Genomic DNA, 25,601 nt, shown 5'->3' with positions numbered 1-25,601 from the left:
ATCTACTACATAATTCAATCTTCAATTATTACTTTGGACTAAGGACAAAGGTAGGATCAAATTCTAATTAGGGCCGAAACGGTAATATTACCTATATTTTTTTTTAAACAGTTATTTTGTAAAATTGTTTTTCAAAAAACTCGCTCAGATCATGGCTTGGTTAGTCTGGTTGGACTAACTCAAAACACTTCTTCTTTAGAGCATAAACAAAACGTTATTTGTAATAGTATATATATTGGATGATGACAAATAAAGTACGGAGTATGAACTTTTGATGAGGAGTCATTCATTCCGTTTGTATTTGGTCATAAAATGTGTCAAAATTACTAGTCAATTAAATTAGGAAGGAAGTTTGTTGCATGAGAGGATCTTACAACTTTTCAAAACGCATTTTATTGACTCTTAATTTGTAGGTTATCTCATATTTGTGTATTGTACGTAGTTTCTTCGCCTTTCAACGATAAATATCAAGCAGCCGGCATCCGTCGTCGTACTTTTTGGGCGGCACGTGCACCTTGTTTATTTTCAAAGGGTCAAAATAGGGTTTAATTTATGTTGAGGATATTACAACATAATAATCAAAAAGCTTTAAATAGAAGCCTCAATAAGGAGTTCTCTCTCACTAAATTCTTTGATACCATGTTATCGTACATTTTAACCGACAATTAATATAGAACTCTTATACAGTATTATTCTTTAGTAATATATAATTAAATAGAATAGAATGTAACTAAAAAAGAAAAGAAAATATGTATTTTCGTTATCTAGGGTTAAAGAGAGTATATAATTATTAATTTTAGAGTAAATGATCAATTACACCCACTTAATCCACTTTTTTACACTTACTCCCACCTCAATTTTTTTTTTTTTAAAATTACACCCAAATTAATAGCTCAGGTTATGATTTGCACCCAATGCCATTTTTAGGTGAAAAAAATAATAAAATGATAATTTTAGAGTAAATTATCAATGACGATTTTTTAAAAAATAACTCGTTACCTAGACTAAAAGGGAAGAAATAAAATCTTATAAAGTTCGAAAGAGAGTATTCATTCCATTCAAGTCAATTTTATACATTTGCTTAAAATACAATTTATATATATATACAGAACAGACGTAGTATAAAATTGACTCCGACATATAGAGAACGTCAATTTAATTTATTTAAAATAAGCATGTACACGAACCAAATGAGTTGGATTAGTTCAAAATTCTCCACTAATCCGTCGACGTGCCGCCGGCCGACATTCACGTGGAAAGACCTTGATGACTATGATGAGGATCCTTTGTCATCCTTCTTTATTTATTTCCATTCATTTTTAATTGCCCCTACTCAATCTAAACTCTTAAAGTAGATGCTTCAAAACAATATTAAATTGAGTTAATTATGTATTAATAATTTGCAAATTGTCACTATATATGATCACTCACTTAAGTAGTCAAATCTAATAATAGTATGTATGTATGTGATATTGTATTTAATTATGAAGATAAGGTACAACATGTGAAAAGGATAACCTCCAAAAGTTTACAGTCCGTCTTGCTTAAGACGGCCTTATTTTAGACCGCAATAAGACCTCTAACAAGTGAGAAGCACATGAGTGGTGTGACACCCCCATGTGCTTTCTCACTCACACCTTAAATGGGTTTTTTGTGAGAGAAAATGGTATTCGTCTGACCATTTTAGACGGATATAACGGTCTGAAATAAGAATTTGTGAAAAGTTAAAGGCTTATTACACATTAGTAGCTTATTATTAACGTAACATTTTTGTCTCATATCTTAGCAATTAGGGCAGAGCAAAAAATCCGATTATCCAAACTGATCCGATATCCGATCCGTATCCGATCCGAATGTTTGGATATCCGATCCAAAAGTTAAGTTTGGTTTGGATATCTGATCCGAAATCTTTGGTTTTGGTTTGGATATGGATATTAGAATTAAAACATTTGGATATCCGATCCGATCCGAAACTATAGTTTTCTAGTATAATTTGGAGAAAATAAAATTTTATTTGATATAACAACTTAATTAACGTTTAAAATATTAGAGAAATATCTAGGTGATACTTAAATTTTATGACAGAATACTAAAGAAAATCATCATGTAAGACTATGAATATAATCGTGTTTCAAACTTAATTTTAAAGTAAATTTAAAAGTATGGATATCCGATGGATCACTACTACAAATCCCTTGCTATCATGACGCTTCGGTGCCGACGCTTCCAAAAGCGTCGAGCCATCTTATTGGGTAAAATGAATTATTAAATATTTAGAGGGGTGAAATTTTAAGAGACCCGCTCATAATTAAGACAAAAAAAATAACCTAATGAGAGCAATAAAAGTTTTAAACCACCAAATCTTAGCTTCATCTTCTAAAGTAAGGGAAACAGATGTCGGATCTCGAAACGTCTTCTTCTCTCTCCCTTCTGATTCCGTCTTTCCTGCTCTCTTTCTTATCTCCCCGTGTAATTGTTCTTATTTTGACATTTAATTGGGGATCTTCATATTAGATTCAAATAAAGTTCTTAACTTTGAGTTTCGATTTTAACCATTTTTTTCCAGATCTATACATGACGCCATCGCTACTTGCCGCCATCTGAGTTTCACGTCGTCGTTACCAATCTACCTACGCCATTATTTGCAGCCAACCGTGCTTCATTGAATGTCAATTCCTATTTCCCATTCTTTAATTTTACAAGGTTTGGTTTAAATTCAATTTTTATGGTTAGTTGTTGTTATTTAATGGTTAAATTACTCCTTTCTACTTAAATTAGACTTGTTTTGTTGCTATAATGTTTAGTAATAGATTCTCTAATGTCAAAATACAGATTAAGTAGGGTTTGTAATATTTAGGGATTCTTGGATTATTTGATTTGATGTTAAATTAGACGATTTGGGTATATAGTTTGCTGGAACTTATTTAGATTTGAGCCCACCATTGGATACTTGTAAGTGGAAAACAAGGATACTTATTCTCTTATCGCTAAATGCATATATCGTTGGTTGCAGTGTATTGTTTCATCTTAACAGAACTGAACATGATGAGGCTCTAACATTCCTTGTGTCTAAAGAGTTTGAAGTTAGTGGAACGGAGAAGGTAATTCTTATAGTTCAATAAATAATCACTTGTTAAGTGCTGATAATCTAATTTTCTTTGGCCATGTGCAATTTCTTCCAGTTTGGCTAATTTTGTACTTAAATATCTAAATGCTAGTTGGTCTCGCCAGGAGATAGGAGCCATGTAGCTGCACTTAAGAAGCAAAATGACGAATTAGAAGAACAACTGAAAAAGGTTTACGTGTTTTTTATGTGTGCCTATTTCTCTTTTGTCTTTACTCTTTATCTAATGGGCTTTCTAGTTTATGTGTATATGTTTATATTAGTTTGCGAATGGAAGCAAGTAAATAATTATTGTCTTATTAAAATACACATATCTTACTTCTCTAACACTTTTTTAGAGTTAAAGTTGTAAAAATTACTGACTGTCAAACACAAACTGCTCTCTCTATCCTCTTGACCCGTGCTAAGAGATAAAGATAATATATTGAAAGAGAGGTATGCCAGTATGTGTATCTTAAAAATGTTGATAGATCCATGCTAAATCACAAAGCTAAGATTGAGGATCCCATTTGAAGTATCTTGTAGCTAGTAGGATGGCTTAAACAGGGTAAATATGTTCGATCTGTATCCCTTTAGTGGATTGTTTAATTTTTTTAAGTTTCTCCAATTTGAATTGTTGCTTGCGTATTTTTTAGTTGATTGGTTGGGTTGTTCATTACCTTGGTGTTCTTAATCAATGACTTGGTTTTCTGATGTAATTTTGTGACTCTTTCCACTTAACTGATTTATTCGGTGCTTTTTGATGAATTGGCTGTGTTGGCAAGTATCATCTTTTCATCTAAGTTATGGAGTAAACTTAATAAGAATCTCGTGTTTGATTTCTTAACTAACTTCTGGGCATTAAATTAAGATTATGTTCTAACTGCTTTGAATTGGGGTCCCATTTTAAGGGCTTTTAAAATCGAGATCATGATTAAAAATTTCTAGATATAGGATGTTACCTTTAGTTTTGGATTATGACTTCTCTAATGTTAATTGAACATTGTATTTGTGCAAAGTTTACAAGGGGAAGGGCGAAGCAGACTGAACATTTGGATTTTTCTAAATGGGTGTTCTTAATATGACACAAATTAGGTAGATTGACTACCACAGTTTTTTAATTTCTACAAATATTGGTTTGAAATTTGAACCCCTACCTTACTATGGCTACAATTGGTTCCGTTCTATTTTAAGCAATTCGATTTTATTTGGCCATATTCTCTTTAAAACTACAAATGTAATACTGTATGTGATCCGTAAACATTACTAGTCATGTGTGTTCCATGAAAAGGAGTAACTGCTTAGTTTTCATTTACAGGAATGTGCTGCAAGTTTGAAAAGCTTGAATGTGGATCACTCGTTGGGGAAATCTTGTAAAAATAGGAACATTTTTACATCTTGAGGTATTATATTTTTTTTATTGTTTGTTAATTAGCTTCCATGTGCTTGAGCATTTCTATTTTATCGATGTTTGTGGCAGCCAGATTATTTTTTGCATGACTAATATACACCCCTACTGTTTTCCGCCTGCTGTAAAATTGTCATTTATATCTTCTGATGCTCTTCTATGAGTTAAAGATTGTCTACTTAATTATGTAAATTGACTCTTATTAGCTACTTAGTTGAGATAATTACGTGCACCTTACCTGCTTTTAGAGAAATAACATTTGTATGAGAGGCTCGGGATATTGTTCGTGGTATAAAACCTGGCCGCTAAACCTAGTTAGTACTGGCGTGAGATGTTCTTAGGCCAATATAATTGATTTCAATGTTTCGATTTGATATTTTGCAGGATTGTATGTAGATTTCTGATAAAGCAACTCAATTATATTTTGTTTAGCTTCCCCAAGCTTTTGCTTATCTTGTACACGTTTTTTTTGTTCAGATTGTAGATGGTATAAGATGTGAAAGATATTGTCCATGTGAATTCAATGCGTGAGGTATGTCTTCTTTGATTAGGTCGACTTTCTCCCTTATTTTATTTCTCCTTTCATGAAATTCTAATTATAGTTTCATGATTAATGCATGTAGATCTAATTTATTTCAAATATTTGGCAATTTGAGAATTTGTTTTCTATGCGTCTTAAGCTAGGATTCTTAACAGTGGAAATTTTACCCATTTAGATTTCTCATTTATTGCCATTTTATTTTTCGGTTGAAATCATGGAGCTTACCACTCTCAAGTGGTATTTTAGAAGGTGAGAACCCTTCTGATCGGCCAGTCAGTTGATATAATGTGTCTCGAGTACTGGCCTTCTAGCAGTTTAAGGGTGTTCATCATACTCTTTGGTAATAATCATTTATGTTCGTACTCCTTTCTTATAAATGTGGTGGTGGCCAAGAACCTAGTCAATATATTTCAATGTATAATCAACTCTTTTTCGGGATGACTTTGTTTGGAAGACCGTCAAATCGAAGGTGACATTGGCTTCAAATGCAGCTCTAGACGACAAAGGTTTTGTTAGTGATTAATAGAAGGTTTCAACTTTCAAGTGAAGCACATTGAGTCAACTTTTGAGATCATATGCGAGTTTTTATTATTGTTACAGTTGCATTGAGAAGTTCGAAGTGGAGTATTGTAAATGTTGCTTGTTTCCTACCATATCATAGTGTAGTGTGTATATTTCTTGTTTTTTCGGAAGAGTGTAGATTAATAGTTTAATATACTGTAATCCTAGTTTTGTACTCTTATAAATGTTCATCTACTTTGTACATCTACTTTGCACAAGATTCCGCTATTTTAATCAATAATAAAATTTGAGTGTTATTTTTCACGGATCTTAAGTATGTAATTTAGTATCATTTTGCTCTTTTAGATTGTTTCTTTTAATTTGCTTGAATATGTAATGATGTAGATGAATTGGCGCAAAAAGAACTGACAGAGAAAAGTGTAGGGAGTGTTCATGACGTAATAAAGCGTCGGCAATTTTAAAGGCACTGACGCAAAAAAGCGTAGACAAGGTTGACACTAAAAAGCGTCGAAAAATCCTGACACCCCAAAAAACCACGCTTATAGAAGCGTCGAGAAATAAATTGGCGACGCTTTTAAGCGTCGAAATTTGCCTAAAAAAGCGTCGAAAACGCAAGGGATTTGTAGTAGTGGGATATCCGCATCCGATCCGAATATTTTGGATACCCGAACATTGGATATCCGAAACATTTGGTTTGGATATTGGATATCTAATTTCAGGATTTTTAATATGGATATCCGATCCGAACTAGCACTTTGGATCAAATACCCGATCCGTACTCTGCCCTATTAGCAACCATAGATTGAACTTATCAACTTGTACTACTTACTACTCATCTTACCATGTCAACTAACATGCATGCATGTCACAATATTCACAATATTTTCTTTTTGTTACAATGACATGCAACTAATTAGGTTAATGTAAGTTATTATGGTATTTTACATAGGCGGGTAAACGGGTTAATCAGGTTAACTGGAGATCAGTCTAGGTCGCTCCGTGTATGATGTTGTTTCAGATGTATTGTTATCAAATTATATAGGGATAAGGGTTATTACGCGTCAATAATCATCATTCGAGTAGCATTGAATGATTAAGTCGATCAGTTTGTCAGATTAGGTCAATTTAAATTATAGGTTAATTCAATTTTTTTATTAGAATACAACACGAATATAATTCGGATCAGATTTGACGAGTCTACCTTTCCACTGTCAATGAATCACATGCTCCCGTATGAAAAGCGATCTAGTGCAATGCATGTAACATTACTGTGGCTCTGAAAACTTTGGAGGACTCATAATGGAATTAGAGATTCACAAATTCTTATTTCAGATACACACTTTTCGTCTTATTTTCCAGACGGGTATATGTGACCATTTTATAGTTAAATATAATCAGAATGGTATAGGAAGTGTTACAGCTTATGGTAACTGATTTTTCAATAGTAATCACATTTAACTATAAAATGGTTATAAAATTCCGTCTTATTACTTCAGACCAAAAAAGTCCGTTTAAAGCAAGACGCACTATTAGAGATTGCACTCAGAAAATTTATTAAGTATACAAATTGCAAACTAGCTAGACAACTTTGATACATCTAGCAAACATTTGGATGCAAATTAAACGAGGGAAAAGGGTTCCAATAAAAGCTAGCTAGTGTACTCTATTATTTCATATAGACATCTATATTCTTATCGATTACTTTTGGTACTACATTTCAATCATTTGTAAGTCCATAAAGTGGAATATGTAGTTGAATTTTGGGTAAATTGGGTGTAATACGTCATCGTACACCAAACTAATAAAAATACTGAATTTAAAAGTATTTTTTATAAATAACTAAGCAAAATAGAGAGCTACTGCTCTTAACTAGGGTGTATGATAATGTTGTAAAGTGATATAATTAAATAGCATTTTCAATTTATCATGAACATCAAAACATTTGGTAAATCTTGTACTCCGTACCACAATGATATAGTAGCATTTTATCGAAATACTTGATACGTGTTCAGTTTTACATTTAACGCTTTTTTGTGCATGTATTATCTAATTATAACTGATCTTAAATAATGTATATTATTGTTATAAACAGACATCAAAACGACAGTTTTAATGCTCAATTCCGCATACTTTTTTTATGTTGAAGATATTACGGTATATTACAATATACCGTAATCGGATTAATATTAGTATTATAGAATAAGAATATTATGCTACTACTATTAGAAGATACGATTATTATCTTCATATCTTTGGAGTAGTATAAATACGATATCATTGTAATTGTTTCAGACACAAACTAGTATCAATAATACAATGATTACCTTTATGCATTCTTTCCTCTTTCGATTCTAACATTTTACATAGACACATTATACTGTTTATACATTAGTACATCGCACGAGAAAAAAAGAAATCAATTAGTCAAGATAAAAGATACGGAGTAATAAAAAAGGTGAAAAGTTAAAAGTTGCGGTTAGAAATTAACATTGACAAACACCATCTTTATTAAGCGACTGTGAATAAGAGCAAGTACAATGGTAAGCAATTACCTTGTAGCTTGACAAATCCACATCACATTTTAAGCAATAATTTTGTAGCTTGACAAATTCATTCCAATGGTTTAGCTAGTTTATGAAAAAAATCAAACCTAATTAAATTTTAATAAAATTAAAATTATGAAAATAAACTAATTTGTCATTGGTTGATATGATATTGTGGGACCATTTAAGCAATTAGCTTAATGAGGCTTGTTGCTTAAGGCAAGCTAATCTAGTTGGACATCTCCAATGGTGTAGCAACTAGCTTGCAATTTTAAGAAATTGCAAGCAAGTCCCTAAGCTACACCATTGGACTTGCTCTAAGCAAAGCATCTTGAATTTTTTTCTTTCGGCTAACACTCATGCATGCAATTCGAATTTAATTATATATTGTCAATAAAGTTAACTTTTTTCTAAGAGATTTATTTGAATTTTATGACATTTACGTCATTACGTGATACATTCAATGAAAGACAAAAAGAATTAATAATTTATTTTGACAGTTGTTTTTTTGTTTGTTTAGATTATTCATTATTAATGCATTTTTTGTATTGTTTTTGTAGGTTGAATATGAACATAAGATAAAACTTTAGTAACGTGTCAATTTTTGATACCTTAGGTAGGATTCTTGTGAATTTTTTTAATGGGAGTCATATAAATCACTCCAAGAACCTTCAATTCCTTGTGTGTCATTGTTCCTTTTCAAGGGTGCATGAAAATGAGCTTGGAAATTTAACATAGATAAAATGTTATGAGATGTTTTTAGCCTATAAAATCCAAATAAATAAAAAAACAAATTAGATTGTTTTTCATGGTTTAATATGAGTTTTTAATTAGTTCAACACTCATTTATCAGTATCGATAAATTAGATATTTGACATACAAAGAACCTTGTCCTATTGTACACCATATAACAATGTTACACAATCATTATTGTAAAAGTTATAAAACATTTTTTTAAATATTACCTTAAATAAGTTGGCTCAAAACAAATCCCTAAAGCAATTAATCTCATATTCTCTATGCCTCTATATTATTTGAGTTTTTAATGTTTTGTGCAGATTATTTCAATTAATTGTAAATACGAGGCTCTGTTTTGTTGGACTTAACTTCAACTCATTTTAGTTCAGTTCAGTTCTATTCAGCCCGGTTCACTTCAGTTTAGTTTCATTCAATTCAGTTCAACTCTATTAAGTTCAATTCAGTTCAATTCAACTCCATTAAGTATAGTTTAGTTTAGTTCAGCTCAGCTATTTTCAGCCAAAAAGAATAAAGCCCCAGTTAAGACATGAGAATACTTAATCATTTTAAGTTATTTGAATAAAATTATGCGATTCTAAATCGTTGTTATCAACATGAAACCGAATCTCCGAGCTCTTGGCATGACAACTTTATCGTTTTTAACCTAATTAATGTCAATAGTATATCTGTTTTAATCAAAAGTAAAGTATCGGTTGAGACATGAAAATATTTATTTGAGAGAACTATTTCAATCAACATGAATGATGAACCGAATCTTCAAGCTCTTGAGTCTTGGCATGACTACCTATTATCTTTTTCGACCCAATATATACAACATATCTGTTTTAATCACTACGTCAAAACATCTTTAACCAGTAAAACCGCTTTAATTACAAACAAGTGTCCCTTACTCTATGGCAAACTGATTATACCTTGACCAATTAGGCAATGAAAGTCCTTATCAATTATCATGAAACATGAAGAGGAGATGAAGTCTTGAAAAGCATGAAAAAGAGAGAGAGAGAGAGTAAAGATGACCCACAAAATTATTATTATCTTCCGAAATAGATGGCATACTAGTCGGAAATATTCAGGCTGTAATACAATTGGGAAGCAAAAATGTGACCACCAATAGCTGTAACAAGCCTGTGATATTTGGTTGCTTATTACAAAGAAATTGTCACCTTAAATTAGGTGTAGCACACAGTATACTTGTCTTTTCTTGAGTAAGACCCATGGGCCTATGGGTCACTTGCAATGACGGGTCAAAATTATTATTTTGAAAATTAATGTGTGACTTTTTTTTGATAAAATTTGTTGGGTTTTATCAAAGTGTGATAGTGACTGAATTTTGAAACATTAAAATATCTTGTTATAATTTTTTGTAGGATAAATAAACTATTAAATTAAATGGAAATAACATCTGCTATGTTGAATTGTTGATAGACACGTACGACAAATTTCTAGGGGACGTTAACCCATCGAATTTCAAGTTTTTTCTATTTTGTGCTAAATAGTACGAGTTATGAGTCATACGACTTATTATCGTTTTACCTAGAGGTGTTTTATTATGCATATAAGAGAAGTTAGATTAGGAGATTTAAAATCAAAATCAAATCAAAAGTATTCTTATTTATAACTTTATTACTAGACAAATTGGTTCTTCATTTACAAGTGAACTTTTATATACCGAATCTACCACTTAAAAAAAGGGGTGAACAACCCTTCTCATGAGAAAAATGATTGTACATCGGATGTACTACATCATACTTAATGACTTTTTGAGTTTTTGTGTATTTTTTTCGAGAACTATAGAGTTTATGAATTATATTTTAGTTTTATGATGTCAAAAATCAAATTTTTTAAAGCTTATATGTAATTTTTTTGAATTATAATGTAATTTTTTTGAGTTATAATGTAATTTTTTGAGATTAAAGTTTAAGTAAATAAACTCAAAAACTTTATAATAAAACTCAAAAATTTAGATTAAAACTCAAAAATTTTATCTTAATACTCAAAAACTATAACATCTGATGTACTACATCAGATGTATAATCCACTTACTACTTTCTCATTTAACACACTAATGTTTAAAATCGTTTTATATAAGTGATCGTAAAAACAAGGTATAATTACTTAAATAATCTTATTGATATTAAGATCCCCCACTACTACGTTTTACAATAAGGGCATAACGTCTTTTATGAGTGATTTTATAATATTTTATTGTAAAATCATTTTACGCAAGAATTGCTCCTCTTAATTTACGCCTTAATTGAATGAAGATGATCCAGAATCAACATCAGCCAACGAGCAAACTATTTGGATACTGGCCAAACTTTGTCAACACCCTCAAATTTGTCTAATGGAAGGTAATAAAGCACTCGTACTCTCCCCAAATCTATTTGATTCTTTAATAATTACCATTTCACGAGTATTTTAGTCAAGCGTAAAGAATCAAATGACCGGAGGAATTTTACGAAGAATATGGATCAATAGGAGAGAGAATGAGGAAAAAGCTGAAACTGTTATTTTTGTTACCACTTAGGGGGCGTTTGGTTAGAGAAAGGGAAAGGGAAAGGATATTAGAAAGGGTAAGAAGGGGAAAGGTAAGAGATTACCTAAAACTTAACTAGTTGTTTGGTTACATCAAGAAAATGAAATGTGGTGGGTTGTGGTTTGTTTTGGTGTGCAGGTGATGGTTTAGGTGGGGTGGTTGTAGTTGTGGTTGTGGTGGCAATAGGTTGGCTGTGGTAGTGGTGGCGTCATGGTGGTTGTGGCGGTGTTGGTTATCTGGGGTAGTTGTCGTGGTAGTGATGGTGGTTGTGGCGGTGATGTGGTGGTGGTGGTTTTTGTGGAGTGGTTTTGGTGGTGGTGGTGGCATCATGGTGGTTGTGATGGTAGTTTATGTGGGGTGGTAAGGCATTCTCTTTGTTTGTGTCAAACAAACACCAACAAAGGAAATCAATAACTTTGTTTCCCTTTCTCTTTCTTATAGACCTCCAACCAAACGCCCCCTTAACTCCGACAAATATCATGAAGCTAATAAGCAATAACCAAAGCAAAAAGATTACAGCATTCAGCAGCTAGTGTACGTAAATGACGAGCAAAGTAACCGTTTTGTCTTACAAACACATGAATACAGACATTCACTACAAGCTACTAACAGTCTGACAGATAACAAGAAGCTCGTCATAGGAGGTAGCCAACGGACAAGCATATAGCTCCACAGCAGCAGCAGAACGTCAAACTGCCATCGAAAGATCAAGACTGTGATCTTTCCCTAGTCAGAGGCGACCGACTGCAATCATCAAAGCACATATAAGCAAAGAAAACAGCATCACTGAGTAATATGATTTGTGTAGAGGGAACCAAAACAGTTTTGATGCTACCAGAACGCAAATGACTAGGGTAGTTTTGATGGAGATGGATTTTGAACCAAAGTCATGAGCGCCCTACCTTGGCCTATTAGATTAGCTGATAAGTGAATGAATTTTGTTCAGAATAAGTATTGTTGAGGATTAAACGATATATGTGACTATAACTAAGCCAGATTTACCTATATCTCTCATCAACAGGGCTTCTCGATTCACGAATAGGTCTGTCTCTTGAAATAGATTTTCTAATAGGGCTGGCCGGTTCTGGATCATCGTCAAGAATGGCCCCTTCTTCCCTATCACTGGTGTCCAAGCTTGGCTGGCGACCATAGCCATTCCCATTTCTGTCCTCAAGAATGGCCCCTTCTTCTGCATCACTCGTGTTCAAGCTTGGGCGACGACCATAAGCATCCCCATTTTTCTCTACTCTGCGAGGGCTACGACTCCTACTTCGGCCACGACCACGGTACACGGGAGATGCTCTTCTGTCCCTACGAGGGCTAAGACTCCTTTTACGGTTGTAATCAGGACTGCCTCTTTCTACTCGACGAGGACTACGGCTTGATTGATTCCCATATACAGGGCTAGCTCTCTCTCTTCTATGGGCAAGAGGGCTCGAGCCGGCTCCATAGTCAGGACTTCTTCGCACTCTCTTGTAAGGACTTGGTGAGCGTCGTGATCTATCACGATCTCTCCTGTCAGGGCTATGGCCATTCCTTCTATTGTCATCATCATCACCACGAGCAGAATATTCCACAGTGATGACTCGATCAAGAAATTTGCTGCACAATGAAGAGAGAAAATTTCATTTAGCCCACCAAGGGGTTTTAAACTTTTAATAGATTTAACAACAATTGTGTTGTGCATAACACTGACCTCATGTTTGTGGCTTCCAGAGCCTTAATGGCATCTTCGAGGAATTCATACTGAACAAATGCGAAATTTTTCCGGATCCTAACATTTGCAATCTTCCCGTAGGGATCAAAGTGTCTTTCCAAGTCTCTTGTTTGAGTTTGATACGGGAAATTAATCACAAACAGCGTTTTTGAAGGCCTCAGATTAGCTGACTTTTTTGTGCTGACTGGTTTTCTGTCACCTCGTTCATGCTACATCAATAAAGCAAAATAGAACAAAATGAAAAAAAGACAACGGAGCATACCAGAGAGAATATCTTGATTTTTATGAAAAGAATTTTATGTATCTTCAGAAATTACCTTTGTCCACTCGACACGAAGTCTCCGCCCTTTCCTACCATATTCAGTACGGTCAAGTTCTTTAATGGCATATTCAGCATCTCTCTCGTCCTCCATATATATGAATGCGAATCCTATAAAAACAAAAAATACAGAAAGAGATATCAGTTGATGGAACTGCAAGTTAAGGCTCAATTAAGCTTGATCAACACCTTTAGAACTACCCCATTGAAATTGTAGCATATCCCTGCCAAAAGTTTTAGATATCAAGTATATAATAGAAACAATCCTTAACCAAAGTTCTATAAACCACTGGAATTTAGAAAGCTATGTGTATTTACCAACAGACCTTCTGTAATGGACTAAATGATGTCAAGGACAAATTCCAAAAGTGAATGTCATGGTATGTCAGGGATAAGGAGGGCATCTCCGAGTATGCTGCTGCCTCCATTGTGAGGCCGGCATTAAGTACCGTGAAACATGTCTGAGATTAGACCCTGGACAAATGTCACAAGGAATGGAACGGAAGACAATGGTGTCTGGTGCAACTATATGATAGGAGTGCCATCGGAATGGATCAGACGGGCTCTCCTTTGAGGAAGGAGAGGAAAGACAGACAGGCCAGAAATACAAGACAATCCTGCGTCAAAGAAATCATTGAGTACGGTGGTTTAAACTTTAATAAAACCACTTTTTAAATAGTCTTGAGCCCCTATAGCAACACTGGGCATGCTATCCATCCGAGAGAAAATCGCAGATAAGGCCCAGTGGACATTATTCAAATTCCTCCATGAATAAGAAGCCGAGGAGGTAAAATCTGTTGCTCTATCTTTGCAGGACCATAATCAAAAGTTATGAACGTCTGAAACATAGTAGCTCCCAGATGGCTGAAGTTAGCAGGAAGGAAATGTAGGGTCCACTTGATTGCCAGATTTGCCCCAGAATATAATCATCTTTATAATTCGGAAAAGCCGCAGGCCCACAATGCAAGTTATCCAACATTATTTACCTTGGACTGGCAGACAACCGCCATGTCTTTTTTCACATTTCGAAGAACAATGCAGATTGAATTTAATTATATTGCTAATTTCCTTTTGCAGGAATTCAATAAACCCAAAAAAAGTGAAGCTAGACGCTGAAGTGACAATTTTACTTTAGAGTACAGCAGGCTGCATATGAAAACGAGACCAAATACTCCTAAATTATTTACCTCAAAGAAACCAAAGAGTTACAGGTCTTACACTCCTAAAAAAAATGTTTCATAGAACTTAAAAGTGCACCAGAACAATTTAAATGCTCTGTTGCTAACAACAGATAAAAGAAGATCAGATTGTTTAGTGTTTATCAATCCTATTTATACACAGACAACATCCCACTTTATTTATCTGTCACAGGCAGAAAACTGTCATATCTCGTTTTATAGTTGGACAACTGCTATCTGTTCACCCCCAAAAAAACGCAAGAATTAAAAAAACAAAAATTGTTTCAACAAACTTTAGAGTGCAACTGAACAATGTTAATGCACCAGTGGATGTCAGACAATCAAACCGAGATAATTACCAGATTTCATATCAACTCTATCAACCGTGCCATAACGCTTAAAAAGACGTTCCAAATCTGACGAACGAGCTTCAAAGTCGAAATTCCCACAAAAGATTGGCCTCATCATTCTGAAACCTGACAATTCCCACACAAATTATACAAACAACCAATATGCAGGATGATGATCAGGTATTTCAATAAAATATTTGTTAGATGTGAAGCTTAATTTTGTAGGGCCCATTACATTAAAAAGAAAAAAAGAACAAAAAACAAGTTAAACCAGGGTTCTGATCTACACACAGCATGTCTCTAATTTTTCTTGACATCAAACATCCGTCATACATTGATACCAACACATGAACACTGATAACAAATGAAACTCTACCAAAAAGATGTGCTATTCATCATGTACTTCAATATATGAATTATTAGTTTGGAAATGCACGAATTTCCATGATACCACGAGCGAGCAAAGGCGTGTGGCTCATGCACATGAGGATGAGGCGCACAGTTTTTGTAAACAAAAATTATACTCCATATTTGAAAAAAACAATATTACGTGAAACAAAAGCCTTAATTTATTTTCTAAAGAGCACTGGGATGGCGGGATGTACTTATCTAGATTGAAAAGGCTAGGGACAATGGGCATTCAAAAGGGTACAGCAAAAAAAACTGGAAAAAAAATGCGTCTTAAATTCTCAATCCCACCAAGCTAGCTGAATCTGAAGCGCCTTATCAATCATCCCTAAGCATTATAGATAGCACCCACTCAAGGCGTGATTTTTATAACTAAGCATTCGCACACTATGGGTCTGTTTGGATAGGAGGATTGGAGGAAAGGAGAGGGGAGGGAAAGGAAGGGATGATAAATCTTTTGTTTGGTTAGCAAAATGGAGGTGGAGGGATTTTGAGGGGAGGGAAAATGAATCCCTCCACTTCCCCCCTCCAAGCCAAATTATTTCCTCTCCAACAAAGGCAAGATTTGGAGGGAAAATGACCTTCTCCATTCTCCCTCCCCTTCCCTTCCATCCCTTTCTCTTCCCTCCTTCTCCCTCCCCTCCCTTTCCCTCCATTTTTAGGGTGAGTTTGGATAGCAAAAGTGGAGGGAAAGGGAGGGGAGGGGAAAGGAGGGAAGGGAAAGGGAGAGAAGGGAAAGGAAGGGGGAATGGGGTGTGAGTATTTGGATACAATTTCCCCCCAAATCTTGCCTATTGTGGAGAGATTTTGATTAGACTTGGAGGAGGGAAATTGAATCCCTCCAAATCACTCACCCTCCATTTCCCTCCACCCTCATTTGCTATCCAAACAAGAAATTTTAAATCCCCCACTCTCCCTCCCTTTCCTTTCCCTCCAAATCCCTCAATCCAAACACACCCTAAATACATTGGCATATCAAGACATCACACAAGATAGCTTTACCAAAGACATTAAATTTCTGCTCAGGGTAATCTGATATTCTCTAAACATATTCTTCACCGGTCACTAACAGTAGAGATTATCCCCAAACAACAATTCAATTAAACCTAATAATGATCACTGATTGCTTAATAAGTACAACATTTAATGAAATCTCTCATACAAAGTACACAATCACATAAAATCCATTTAATTCAACAGAATTCCTCTCAACAAAATAACCCAAATGCTTCAAGGGATCCCATAAATTGCGGGATAAAGGAGTCGTACGTACGCAGCCTTACCCATTGTTTAGCAATATAAAGTCTGTTTCCGAATGACCCAAGATAAAAATTTCATCGAGAACTGCATCGAATGACTGCTACTTCAGAAATCGCAATTGAAATAAACAATCACGCAATCAAGAAACAGAACTGTACAGAAAAACTAGATCTACAACGCATTGAATAAAATTCAAGAATATTAACAACAAATCTACAGGATTCCATCAACAAAAACAAAAGATAATTGAAATTAGATTATAATTAACATAATTGATTAGCTTAAATGGTGAATTTACCTTGAGAAAAATATTAGAGAAACCCTAGAAATTGAGAAGGTGAAATTCAGTTGTAAATTTGTTCGAGGAGAAAGACTGGTGTTATATAAAAATATCTGATTGTGTCGTATTTTGAAGCATTTATCCCCTATTATTTTTGACACTATTTATTTTCTTATCGGGTCAGTCGGGTTGGTTTAAGTCGGGTCAAATCGGGTTGGGTCGTAGTATCAAGTTTGAGTCATATTGGGTCGGATAGGGTGGGGTTTGCGTTGTTCTCAGGTGAGGTTATCATTGGGTCCGGTTACTTTATCACATTACTTCAATTTTTGACCATTAAATTTAGTTTTTAACCATTATTTGGTTTAATTACTTTATTATTAAGTCAAAAGTATTAATCTAAACACAAAATTACTTTTATTTTGATCAATATTAAGTCTAATAATTGTTAGATTATCAATTTAATCGGGTCAGTATCTAGTCGGGTCAATATTAGGACGGATCTGGGTCGGGTTCGGGTCACTGATCATGGGGTCATGTCGGGTTACGGGTCGTCATCGGATTAGGCCGGTTTCGGGTTGCAATATTCTCGGGCCGAGTTTGCTCGGGTTCGAATCGGGTCAGACTTCTGAATAGTGATAGTGATTATGAATTTGGTTGTATTTTGTTAGAAGGTTGTTGGATAATGGATAGGTACTAGGTAGACCAACAACCCATGTTCTAACTTCTGAGTAGTGATAGTGATTATGAATTTATGATTAGTCTTAAGCTGAATGAAAATATCTTTTTTCTTTTTTGTCAGAAGAATGAAAATATCTTATGGATGTATATATTCATTCATAAGGTTGTTGGATGATAATGGATAGGTACTAGGTAGATAAGGATGCTAATGCCTCACCATTCTTTAACAAACCTGCCTTATCTGCGAGGGTTGCGGAAAGGCAATTTCGCCGGCACAATAAATCTCTTAGGGTCCGTTTGGATACAATTTTAGAAGGGGAGGGGAGGGGGAGTGAGGGGAGGTGAAGGGAGGGGAGAGAAGGGGAGGGCAAATGGGATGTGGGTGTTTGGATAACAAAAATTATGAAGGGAAATGGAAGGGGAGGAAGGAGGGAGATGAAGAATGGATGGAGGATTGAAGGATCTTTAGTGGTATAATTAGAGTCCAAATAATGTTTTCTTTCCAAATCTTGCCACTCTTGGAAAGATTATAGTTTGTTCTATAGGAGGGAAAATAAGTCCTCTCATTTCTCTCCCCTTCCATTTCCTTTCTCCCATATTTTTTATCCAAACAAAACAAATTAAATCCCTCCTCTTCTCTCCAATTCATTCAATCCAAACGGACCCTTAGGGTGTGTTTGGATAGCGAAAGTGGAGGGAAAGGGAGGAGAGGGGGAAGGAGGGAAGAGAAAGGGAGGTAAGGGAAGGGGAGGGCAAATGGCGAGTGAGTTGTTGAATACAATTTCCCCTCCATTTCCCTCTACTTTTATTTATTATCCAAATAAGGGATTTTAAATCCCCTACTCTCCCTCCCTTTCTTTTCCCTCCGAATCACTCAATCCAAACACACCCTTAAGCTACAATTATCAAGGGTTAGGCAACGACCCGATAGTTATAAATCTTAAGAAGTTGTAGGGATTGACTTGATTCTATGGATGGGCTGACCAGGCTAACAAGGAGTTATCGTGGGACCTAATGCGAGAATTGAAAGGATTTTCAGACCTCTTAGGTGGCGCTTGAATCTGACTCGTTACAGCTGATTGATATGTTAAAGTTCGTAATGTTAGCTCGAATTACTTAAAATACGGTGCAAGATATTCTTAAAGTGGTTGATGGTTTCACGTCGATGGAGTTTAGTTTTCTGAGGAGCGGTTATCAAGCTGCTAATACTATAGCGCATTATTTTCCGTTTGATTATTCTTCCTGTGTTTGGGTGGAGTCTTACCCGGATTGTATTACTTACATTTTATCGTCCGACCTTGCGGAGGCGTTTAATTAATAAATGATTCTTTTTCCCTCAAAAAAAAATTAAAAAATATCTTATGAATGTGAAAAATATGATGGGCTTTTTTCCTTCAACAAATACAAGATATCAATGGGCCTAAAGGCTGGGCTTTTAGAACCTTTTTAGCCATATGATTTATAGCATCGTACACTAGCTAGTTAGCTAAAACAATTTTTTCAAGGAGTATATAGCATAATTTTTTCAATGGATCTCAAACTCTGGTATCATGTGAGAAGATTATCTTAGCTGAAAGTTAAAGTTGGTGCTTGAAGATTTGAGGCTTGATCAATGAGTATATAGCATAATAAAGTGGCTCCAGTCCAAGTAACGTCTTTGATAAAATGGCTCCAAGTAACGTCTATGAACTCCAACCATCCAACTTAAACTTTTGGTTGAGATGATTGTAATTACATCCACTTTTCAAGCCCAATGACATTCGTATGAGAGAGCGTGTTAGAGTATAAAACCGATCTTGGAACTTCAACGATCAACTTAAGCTTTATGTTTTTGGTTGAGATGGTTTCTTGACTTTCTGGCCTTGTTTGCATGTTTCGTTTGTGGTAGGGTGGTTAATTTCTCTTCTTGTGTTACACTCTTTTTTAGGTTCAATCGTCAATGTCCTTGAGACTCGGGGTAGAGAAGAGAGCCAGTATCGAACGTTTCAATCTCGAAAGAACGAGGAAAGTACCAATGTTCGAACCTTTACATATGAGAGAGATTCATTCTCCACAACAATTTATACACGTTAGTTTACGCAAGTCATATATTTAGACTTGAAATCCAGACTTGAGTTGTTCATACAACGCCCACAACAAAATCCCAATCACGGTATCTCTCACCAAATCTCGAAGAAATTTATTAATCCAATTGGAATTACCAGTTGAAGAACGGTATCCAGCAAGGTCCCGGAAACGCAGATCTCCGAGGTCTGAGACAAGTGCAAAGATCACTCCATTCAAGTGTCCCTTCCCTATTACTCCTACCACCGTCTTACAGTTATTTACCGCTTTGCTTCGCTTCAGAGACCATGCTAAATACTGCAAAGTTGAAAAGATCAAAATAAAAACATGTGCAAATTAGCAGCTAATGAAAATTATGTGAACAGTTTACAACAACGCAATTAACAGCGGATTAATTTCAGCATAAGCAGATTATAAATGGCAGATTTTATCAGAAGTTTTGACTAGCATATTATAATTAGCAGAATTAAGTTGAGTGTTTGGTAATTGACAAATTACGATTAGTAGATTGTTAGTTTTCTTTGTAAAATGAAGAAAAATTTCCTATTTTACAATATGCTAACCAATATGCTGGGGTAAGCAGCATATTGTAAAACAACATATTAACCCCAAATATGTTGTTTATCAAACACTAAAATTAGCATATTGATTGGTCAAACATGCTAAAACCCTTGAATATGCTAAAAATTGGCCAATATGACGTTTACCAAACAATGCCTAAGTACTTGGTGGTAGTTTTTTGAGAGCAGAGAAATGAGGGTAATACCGTGTCACGTTCATGAATAAGCGGTTGTAGAAGAGACGGGTAAGAGCAGCTAAGTTTCTCATAGAGCTGGTACGGGTTATCAGCACTGTCGGACTTCTGAAACATATTGCAACAGACTGAAGCTTGAGATAATCATGTACTTCGTACAAAGTATCATAAATTTATTAGAAAGGGCCTTTTATCTTATGCAACTTTCACAAAAACCAGAAGTCGGGAAAGATAGACCTTGACATTGTCTCTGGATGTATCCGATGAAGATGTGATACCGCGAATTACTGAACTTACTAGGCTCATTTTTTCAGTCCACTTCAGAGACTTCCATGCCCTCTCAAGCTGCAGAAAAATCAAAATTATATCAGAAAAATGACTTTGATTGCTAAGATTGACAAGCTTTATGTCACATAAGACTTACTGTAATCTCAATGGGCCGATCACCCAATACCAACTGAGCTCCGATTTCTTCAGATACTATTCTAGCTACTCGAAACTGCAGGGAAAAGGAGAGAATTTGTAGTTAGGCATTCAGCCACAGAGAGAAGATCGCACAAACGTGACTGCAAATGTCAGACACTACCAGACTCACAATTTTGGAAAGATGTTCATACTTTTGGCGTAAAATGAACTGCAGACTGTCTGTATGCATACCCAAGTGTACAGCGCGATAACAACATAAAAATAAAACGCGTAATACAAAAAAGAACACATTGAAACAACAATTGAGGCGAACTGGTTACAAGACTCACAACACACACAACTCAAACAAACAAATTAGTGATAAAAAGAATCGTAGAGCCAATAAAACAAAGCAAACAAACTCTGGAGGTACTGAGTACTGACCTCATCCCCAAATGGCCGATCAATATCAGACGAAATTTTGGATGAAAATGCTGCTAACAAAATCCGCAATGCCAAAGCAGTTTGCCCTCCTGTCAGTTAGGAAGGAGTAACTATTACAGCCTAAGAGAACAATGAGATGAAGCGGAGAAGTACAAGTTTAAGACGATATGAATGGCAGGGTGGATTTGGAGTGAGAATAATGTACCTAAGTTTATACTGCGACCAACAGCTCCGAAAAATTCAACACCACTTAAGGAAAACATGTTGGACTTCATATCTTGTCGAGGTTGAGTACGAGTACTGCTACTGCTGGGAGTGTACATAATCCCGGCTCTGAAGATTTAAGTCTGTAATAATTGAAGTTAAACAAACCATGGATTGATGATTAACTTAAACACTATCCCAGTAATGTATTCACTAACATAGTGTACCAATGAATCACATTTAGGAAAAATAAGGTGACAAATGAACAGCAACAGGTACTTTTAGTTTTTCAACTTAATAGTAGCGATACTAATGAAATTATGATGACTTACAATGTTCTACCAACAACAACGTAAGCTACTCGACTAGGTTGATCGAGTTACACTTTGATATCCCGAGTTTTAGAATTGCCCTCTTTGACAACCTAAGATCTGAAATTTTTCTCATTTTGCTGATTTAAGTGTATATAAGTGTACAAAAACAACCATTGAACTATAACAATAAATTGGAATTACACCAAATCATGCATAAGAGTAGGAATAATCCAATTCTCAATTTAGTAATTAACCTTGATTTATCAATTCTTTTGATGTACTTTACAACAATAACATTAAAGCCTAAGTACCAAGATAATTTGTCATTTACTAACACGAATTATCCATAAAAACCATCCTAAAGGACACCGGAAGACGAATTTTTTTGTGTATTTATGTCAATTTGTAGATGAAAATGAAAAAAAATTTATAACTATGCAAAAACAACCTTAATATTTTCATCATGACCGTGGAAAGAAATTTTTCTGAATCCGTCGTTGCCACAACCCCACAATTGCTCAACATTCACAAAATCTCATTGAAGACGGGCGATATCCGTCACAAGCTTGTGACGGATACCGTTTCCTCTCACAAAATGCCCATTGAGAGGTGAGTGGGAAGCACATGCGGATACTCCACCTTGTCCCCTCTCCCTTTTTGTGAGAGGTCACAAGTTTCTGACGGAATTAGCCGTCACAAGCAAGACTAGCTGTTGTCCATTTGTACCCGTGACAATAACCAATGGATATCAACAAAAAATTGTAAAACGAAATACATCTCTTTTATTTACGATTGTTTCAAACACTTAGTGAAAGACGTCTCTCGCAATTTTTTGTGCTTAATGAGTCTAAATGTCTAACACCAAGAGAATGAGGAAACATATAGGGAGTAATAAATTAAAAATTGACGGAAACAACCAAGTAAGAAAAACGTAAAGAAATGATTGGAACGGAGAAGCAAATAAAAAACTTGCCTGCTACGACAAAGCTCAACAACAACATTATCAGGCCGAAGAGCCCTAACAACCCGGTCCACATGATCTTTCGAGGCCGGATCAACATGAGTAGTACTTACCAACCATATCTCATCCGGTTCAACAAACTCGGTCCGCCAAAGTGGAACCGGCCCAAACTGATCCTTCTGAACCCGAACCAAACAGCCCATGTCAACCAAGTCCAGTAGTTGCGGGTGAGTTTTCGAAATTGCGTCACGGGAAAGGTTGGAAATTTCGGTCGACCGGAAGTCGTAACCGGGTGGCGGCGGTTTTACGGTGGCGACGATGGTGGTGAGGGTGGGTTTTCGGTGGTTGTGACGGCGAGGAGAGAGGGAATTGTGGTTGTTTGATTTGAAGAGGGAATTGTGTGGTGACGAAGGAGATGACAGAGTTGCCATGGATGAAAAATGTGTGTTTTTTTGTGTGTGTGTGGATTGGATTGATTTTGCAGTTTTGTATATGTGGATTACGTTTCATAGTTCACACTGCCGACGAGAGTTTACTGACCACCACTTAAACTATAGTAGTACTACACTACTACGTAGTACATTTTCGAACGAAGTCTTACAATTACGTTCACACCTTGGTGTATTTTATTTTGTTTGTCATGAGAGCTTACAAAATAAAACCGAACTCAAAAAATCGATTAAATACATCTGAATTGATAAACCGTTTGAACACTGGACATGAGTAATCTAAAGAGTATCCAAATTTGAACCGAATTTAACGGAATGATATGGGAACTTGAATGCATTTGAACTGATAAAAACTGAATCGTGTGACGTACTCTAAAAATTTTATTATTATCTCATAAAAACAATTCAATGGTAGGAGTGTTTTCATTTATTTATTAAATTAGAAACCGAACTAATGACCCGTTTGTCGGGTCTAACACTGGTTTCTAACATTTTTCGATTTACATTTTACTCGACAATTGACACATTCATGTTATTATCAATTCTTGCAATGAATTAACGAGGAAGTACAAGTGACTTAACTTTTACAAGTACTAATTTAATTAGCAAAGAGTATTTTAGAAAATTATTTATTTACAAACCAATGGACTTATTTTGATGTACTTCAATTAATATGAATGTTAGTGATTTCGGGGTAATTTCTGTCATTTTGTATCGAATTAATTTTGGATCAAGTTGTTTTGAATTGGGTCACCTCATGGTTTGGGGTGTCAACCTAAGGGTCAATCAAGATTGGGGCAGGTCTGAGTCGGGTCAGGTTAATTTGGATTCCGGTCATATTCAGATCAGACAACATTTGCCACTTTCAAGTTTCATGTCAGCCTTATCGAATCGGGTTATTCAGACTGAGTGAGCTTCGACAGATCTCGTTGTGGCATTAGTAAAGTACTTCCTCCATTCAACTTCACTCTACCATATTTCCTTTTTCATCCATTCAACTCCACTCTACCACTTTCCATAAAAAGCAAGTAAAATGACTATTTTATCCTCATGGCAAACAATTATTTACACAAAATGCCACTAGTTGGCCCACATAATTACCCACTTTATGGACAAATTAATCATCGATCTCATTTCCCATTGTACTTTTATTACTACTTTATTATTTTCTTAACATTTGTGCAAATTGTACTATGATAGAGTGGAGTTGAATGAAGGAAGTATTACCCAAACCGGGATTTGAACTTTGAATTACATTTTTCGTTTAAGTTGCTCTAATAATCTCATATTTACAAGGAAGTAGGTAGAAAGTTAAATCACTAACCATTGAAGAGGAAACTAGCAATGATTTTACGCCAGAGTAAAAACCGAACAACGTGTGAAACTCTAAAATTGCAGAATTATATTGCGTGGGACCCACCAAACCTGAGTAAGCTCACAAGAGCCACCAACAACATTCTCTCTCCTCCACCTCATCTAATTCACAGCTGGTTCAATTTCCGCGCGTTTTTTCACTTATTGTTATTCCGTTACTTAACCCTCTCAACATAGGATATTTTATTGAAGATTCTATTTTATCTTACTATAAATATACTCACTTTACTCTCCAACTTCCCACAACTAAAATTAATAAAACATAGAACTTACTATATATATCAATATACCATCACTCCAATTTTGTACTCATAACTACCAACAAACTGTCGTGCAACTACTACTACTTGATCGAAACATAATGAGTTACAACTACGACAACAACGGACAATTACTACGACCCGATAATTCCAGTCCGTCGACTGAAGAGGACTCAGGTGGGCTGATGTTAGCATCAGCCCACCCGAAAAAAAAGGCAGGTAGGAAAAAGTTTCAGGAAACTCGTCACCCAATTTACAGGGGCATCCGACTACGGAGGTCCAGTAAATGGGTGAGCGAGGTCCGCCTGCCCAATAGTAAAACCCGACTATGGTTAGGAACATACCTTACCGCCGAAATGGCTGCACGTGCTCATGACGTGGCTGCTATTGCGTTACGTGGCAAAGAAGGTGCTTGTCTTAACTTTGCTGACTCTGTGTGGCGACTACCTGTTCCGGCTTCCTCTGATCTCAAAGACATTCAGAAAGCGGCGGCTGAGGCGGCGCAAGCGTTTCGTCCTACGGTGGAGCTGCTCAATGCGCCGGCTTCACAGCCGCCGCAAGAGAATGAACGGAATGTGGAACAGGAGGAGCAGAATGTGGAGTATATGGATGAGGATATGTTGTTCAATATGCCGGCTTTGATGGCTGACATGTACGAGGGACTCGGTATGTTACCGCCACATCAGCCAAGTTCAAGTAATTACAGTTACAATCTTGATGATGTGGATTTTGGAGGTGCTGACATGTCACTTTGGAACTACTCTTTTTAA

General features: G+C 35.5%; 3 protein-coding genes and 1 long non-coding RNA gene across 8 annotated transcripts; 2 read left to right on the top strand and 2 right to left on the bottom strand.

Moving 5' to 3' along the window:
• Nucleotides 1-2,251: 2,251 nt before the first annotated feature.
• Nucleotides 2,252-4,507, top strand: LOC141656594 (uncharacterized). 2 transcript variants are annotated; one of them, XR_012548538.1, is made up of 5 exons: nt 2,252-2,469; nt 2,567-2,703; nt 3,014-3,101; nt 3,219-3,296; nt 4,422-4,507. It is a non-coding gene; the product is annotated as an uncharacterized LOC141656594 (long non-coding RNA). The 2 variants fall into 2 exon arrangements; XR_012548537.1 differs by having other exon boundaries at nt 2,262-2,469; nt 3,219-4,501.
• A 7,380-nt stretch (nt 4,508-11,887) lies between these two features.
• On the bottom strand, nt 11,888-17,057 carry LOC141656593 (serine/arginine-rich splicing factor RS41). 3 transcript variants are annotated; one of them, XM_074463543.1, is made up of 8 exons: nt 16,943-16,996; nt 14,986-15,102; nt 13,975-14,065; nt 13,767-13,863; nt 13,447-13,559; nt 13,109-13,338; nt 12,415-13,014; nt 11,888-12,156 (listed from the first exon to the last, which is right to left on the bottom strand). In XM_074463543.1, the coding sequence occupies exons 5-8, from the start codon at nt 13,540-13,542 to the stop codon at nt 12,120-12,122; spliced, it is 963 nt and encodes a 320-aa protein (XP_074319644.1). In that variant the 5' UTR covers nt 13,543-13,559; nt 13,767-13,863; nt 13,975-14,065; nt 14,986-15,102; nt 16,943-16,996; the 3' UTR covers nt 11,888-12,119. The 3 variants fall into 3 exon arrangements, with proteins under 3 accessions (XP_074319644.1, XP_074319642.1, XP_074319643.1); XM_074463541.1 differs by lacking the exons at nt 13,767-13,863; nt 13,975-14,065 and having other exon boundaries at nt 16,943-17,057; XM_074463542.1 differs by lacking the exons at nt 13,975-14,065; nt 14,986-15,102; nt 16,943-16,996 and having other exon boundaries at nt 13,775-13,949.
• Nucleotides 17,058-19,590: 2,533 nt separating this feature from the next.
• On the bottom strand, nt 19,591-23,268 carry LOC141656592 (uncharacterized). Of its 2 annotated transcripts, none has more exons than XM_074463540.1 (7): nt 22,761-23,268; nt 21,475-21,616; nt 21,270-21,358; nt 20,845-20,919; nt 20,658-20,765; nt 20,433-20,528; nt 19,591-19,963 (listed from the first exon to the last, which is right to left on the bottom strand). In XM_074463540.1, the coding sequence occupies exons 2-7, from the start codon at nt 21,590-21,592 to the stop codon at nt 19,694-19,696; spliced, it is 756 nt and encodes a 251-aa protein (XP_074319641.1). In that variant the 5' UTR covers nt 21,593-21,616; nt 22,761-23,268; the 3' UTR covers nt 19,591-19,693. The 2 variants fall into 2 exon arrangements, with proteins under 2 accessions (XP_074319641.1, XP_074319640.1); XM_074463539.1 differs by having other exon boundaries at nt 21,475-21,602.
• A 1,721-nt stretch (nt 23,269-24,989) lies between these two features.
• LOC141654755 (dehydration-responsive element-binding protein 1A-like) lies at nt 24,990-25,601 on the top strand. The gene has a single exon (XM_074461872.1). The coding sequence runs from the start codon at nt 25,017-25,019 to the stop codon at nt 25,599-25,601; it is 585 nt and encodes a 194-aa protein (XP_074317973.1). The 5' UTR covers nt 24,990-25,016.

Source organism: Silene latifolia, chromosome 5 (genome assembly GCF_048544455.1).
Source record: "Silene latifolia isolate original U9 population chromosome 5, ASM4854445v1, whole genome shotgun sequence".
Taxonomy (NCBI): domain Eukaryota; kingdom Viridiplantae; phylum Streptophyta; class Magnoliopsida; order Caryophyllales; family Caryophyllaceae; genus Silene; species Silene latifolia.
This window is presented reverse-complemented; position numbering and strand designations above follow the sequence as displayed.

Coding starts and splice junctions, on each gene's coding strand:
- LOC141656592 (XM_074463539.1), bottom strand. CDS start 23,179: ATGGCAACTCTGTCATCTCCTTCGTCACCACACAATTCCCTCTTCAAA. Junction 20,766..20,844: donor ATCGGCCCATTGAGATTACA/GTAAGTCTTATG, acceptor ATTTTTCTGCAG/CTTGAGAGGGCATGGAAGTC. Junction 20,529..20,657: donor CATCCAGAGACAATGTCAAG/GTCTATCTTTCC, acceptor AATATGTTTCAG/AAGTCCGACAGTGCTGATAA.
- LOC141654755 (XM_074461872.1), top strand. CDS start 25,017: ATGTTAGCATCAGCCCACCCGAAAAAAAAGGCAGGTAGGAAAAAGTTT.
- LOC141656593 (XM_074463541.1), bottom strand. CDS start 15,094: ATGATGAGGCCAATCTTTTGTGGGAATTTCGACTTTGAAGCTCGTTCG. Junction 13,560..14,985: donor TAGAGTTGATATGAAATCTG/GTAATTATCTCG, acceptor TTGTTTTTATAG/GATTCGCATTCATATATATG. Junction 12,157..12,414: donor CCTGTTGATGAGAGATATAG/GTAAATCTGGCT, acceptor TGATGATTGCAG/TCGGTCGCCTCTGACTAGGG.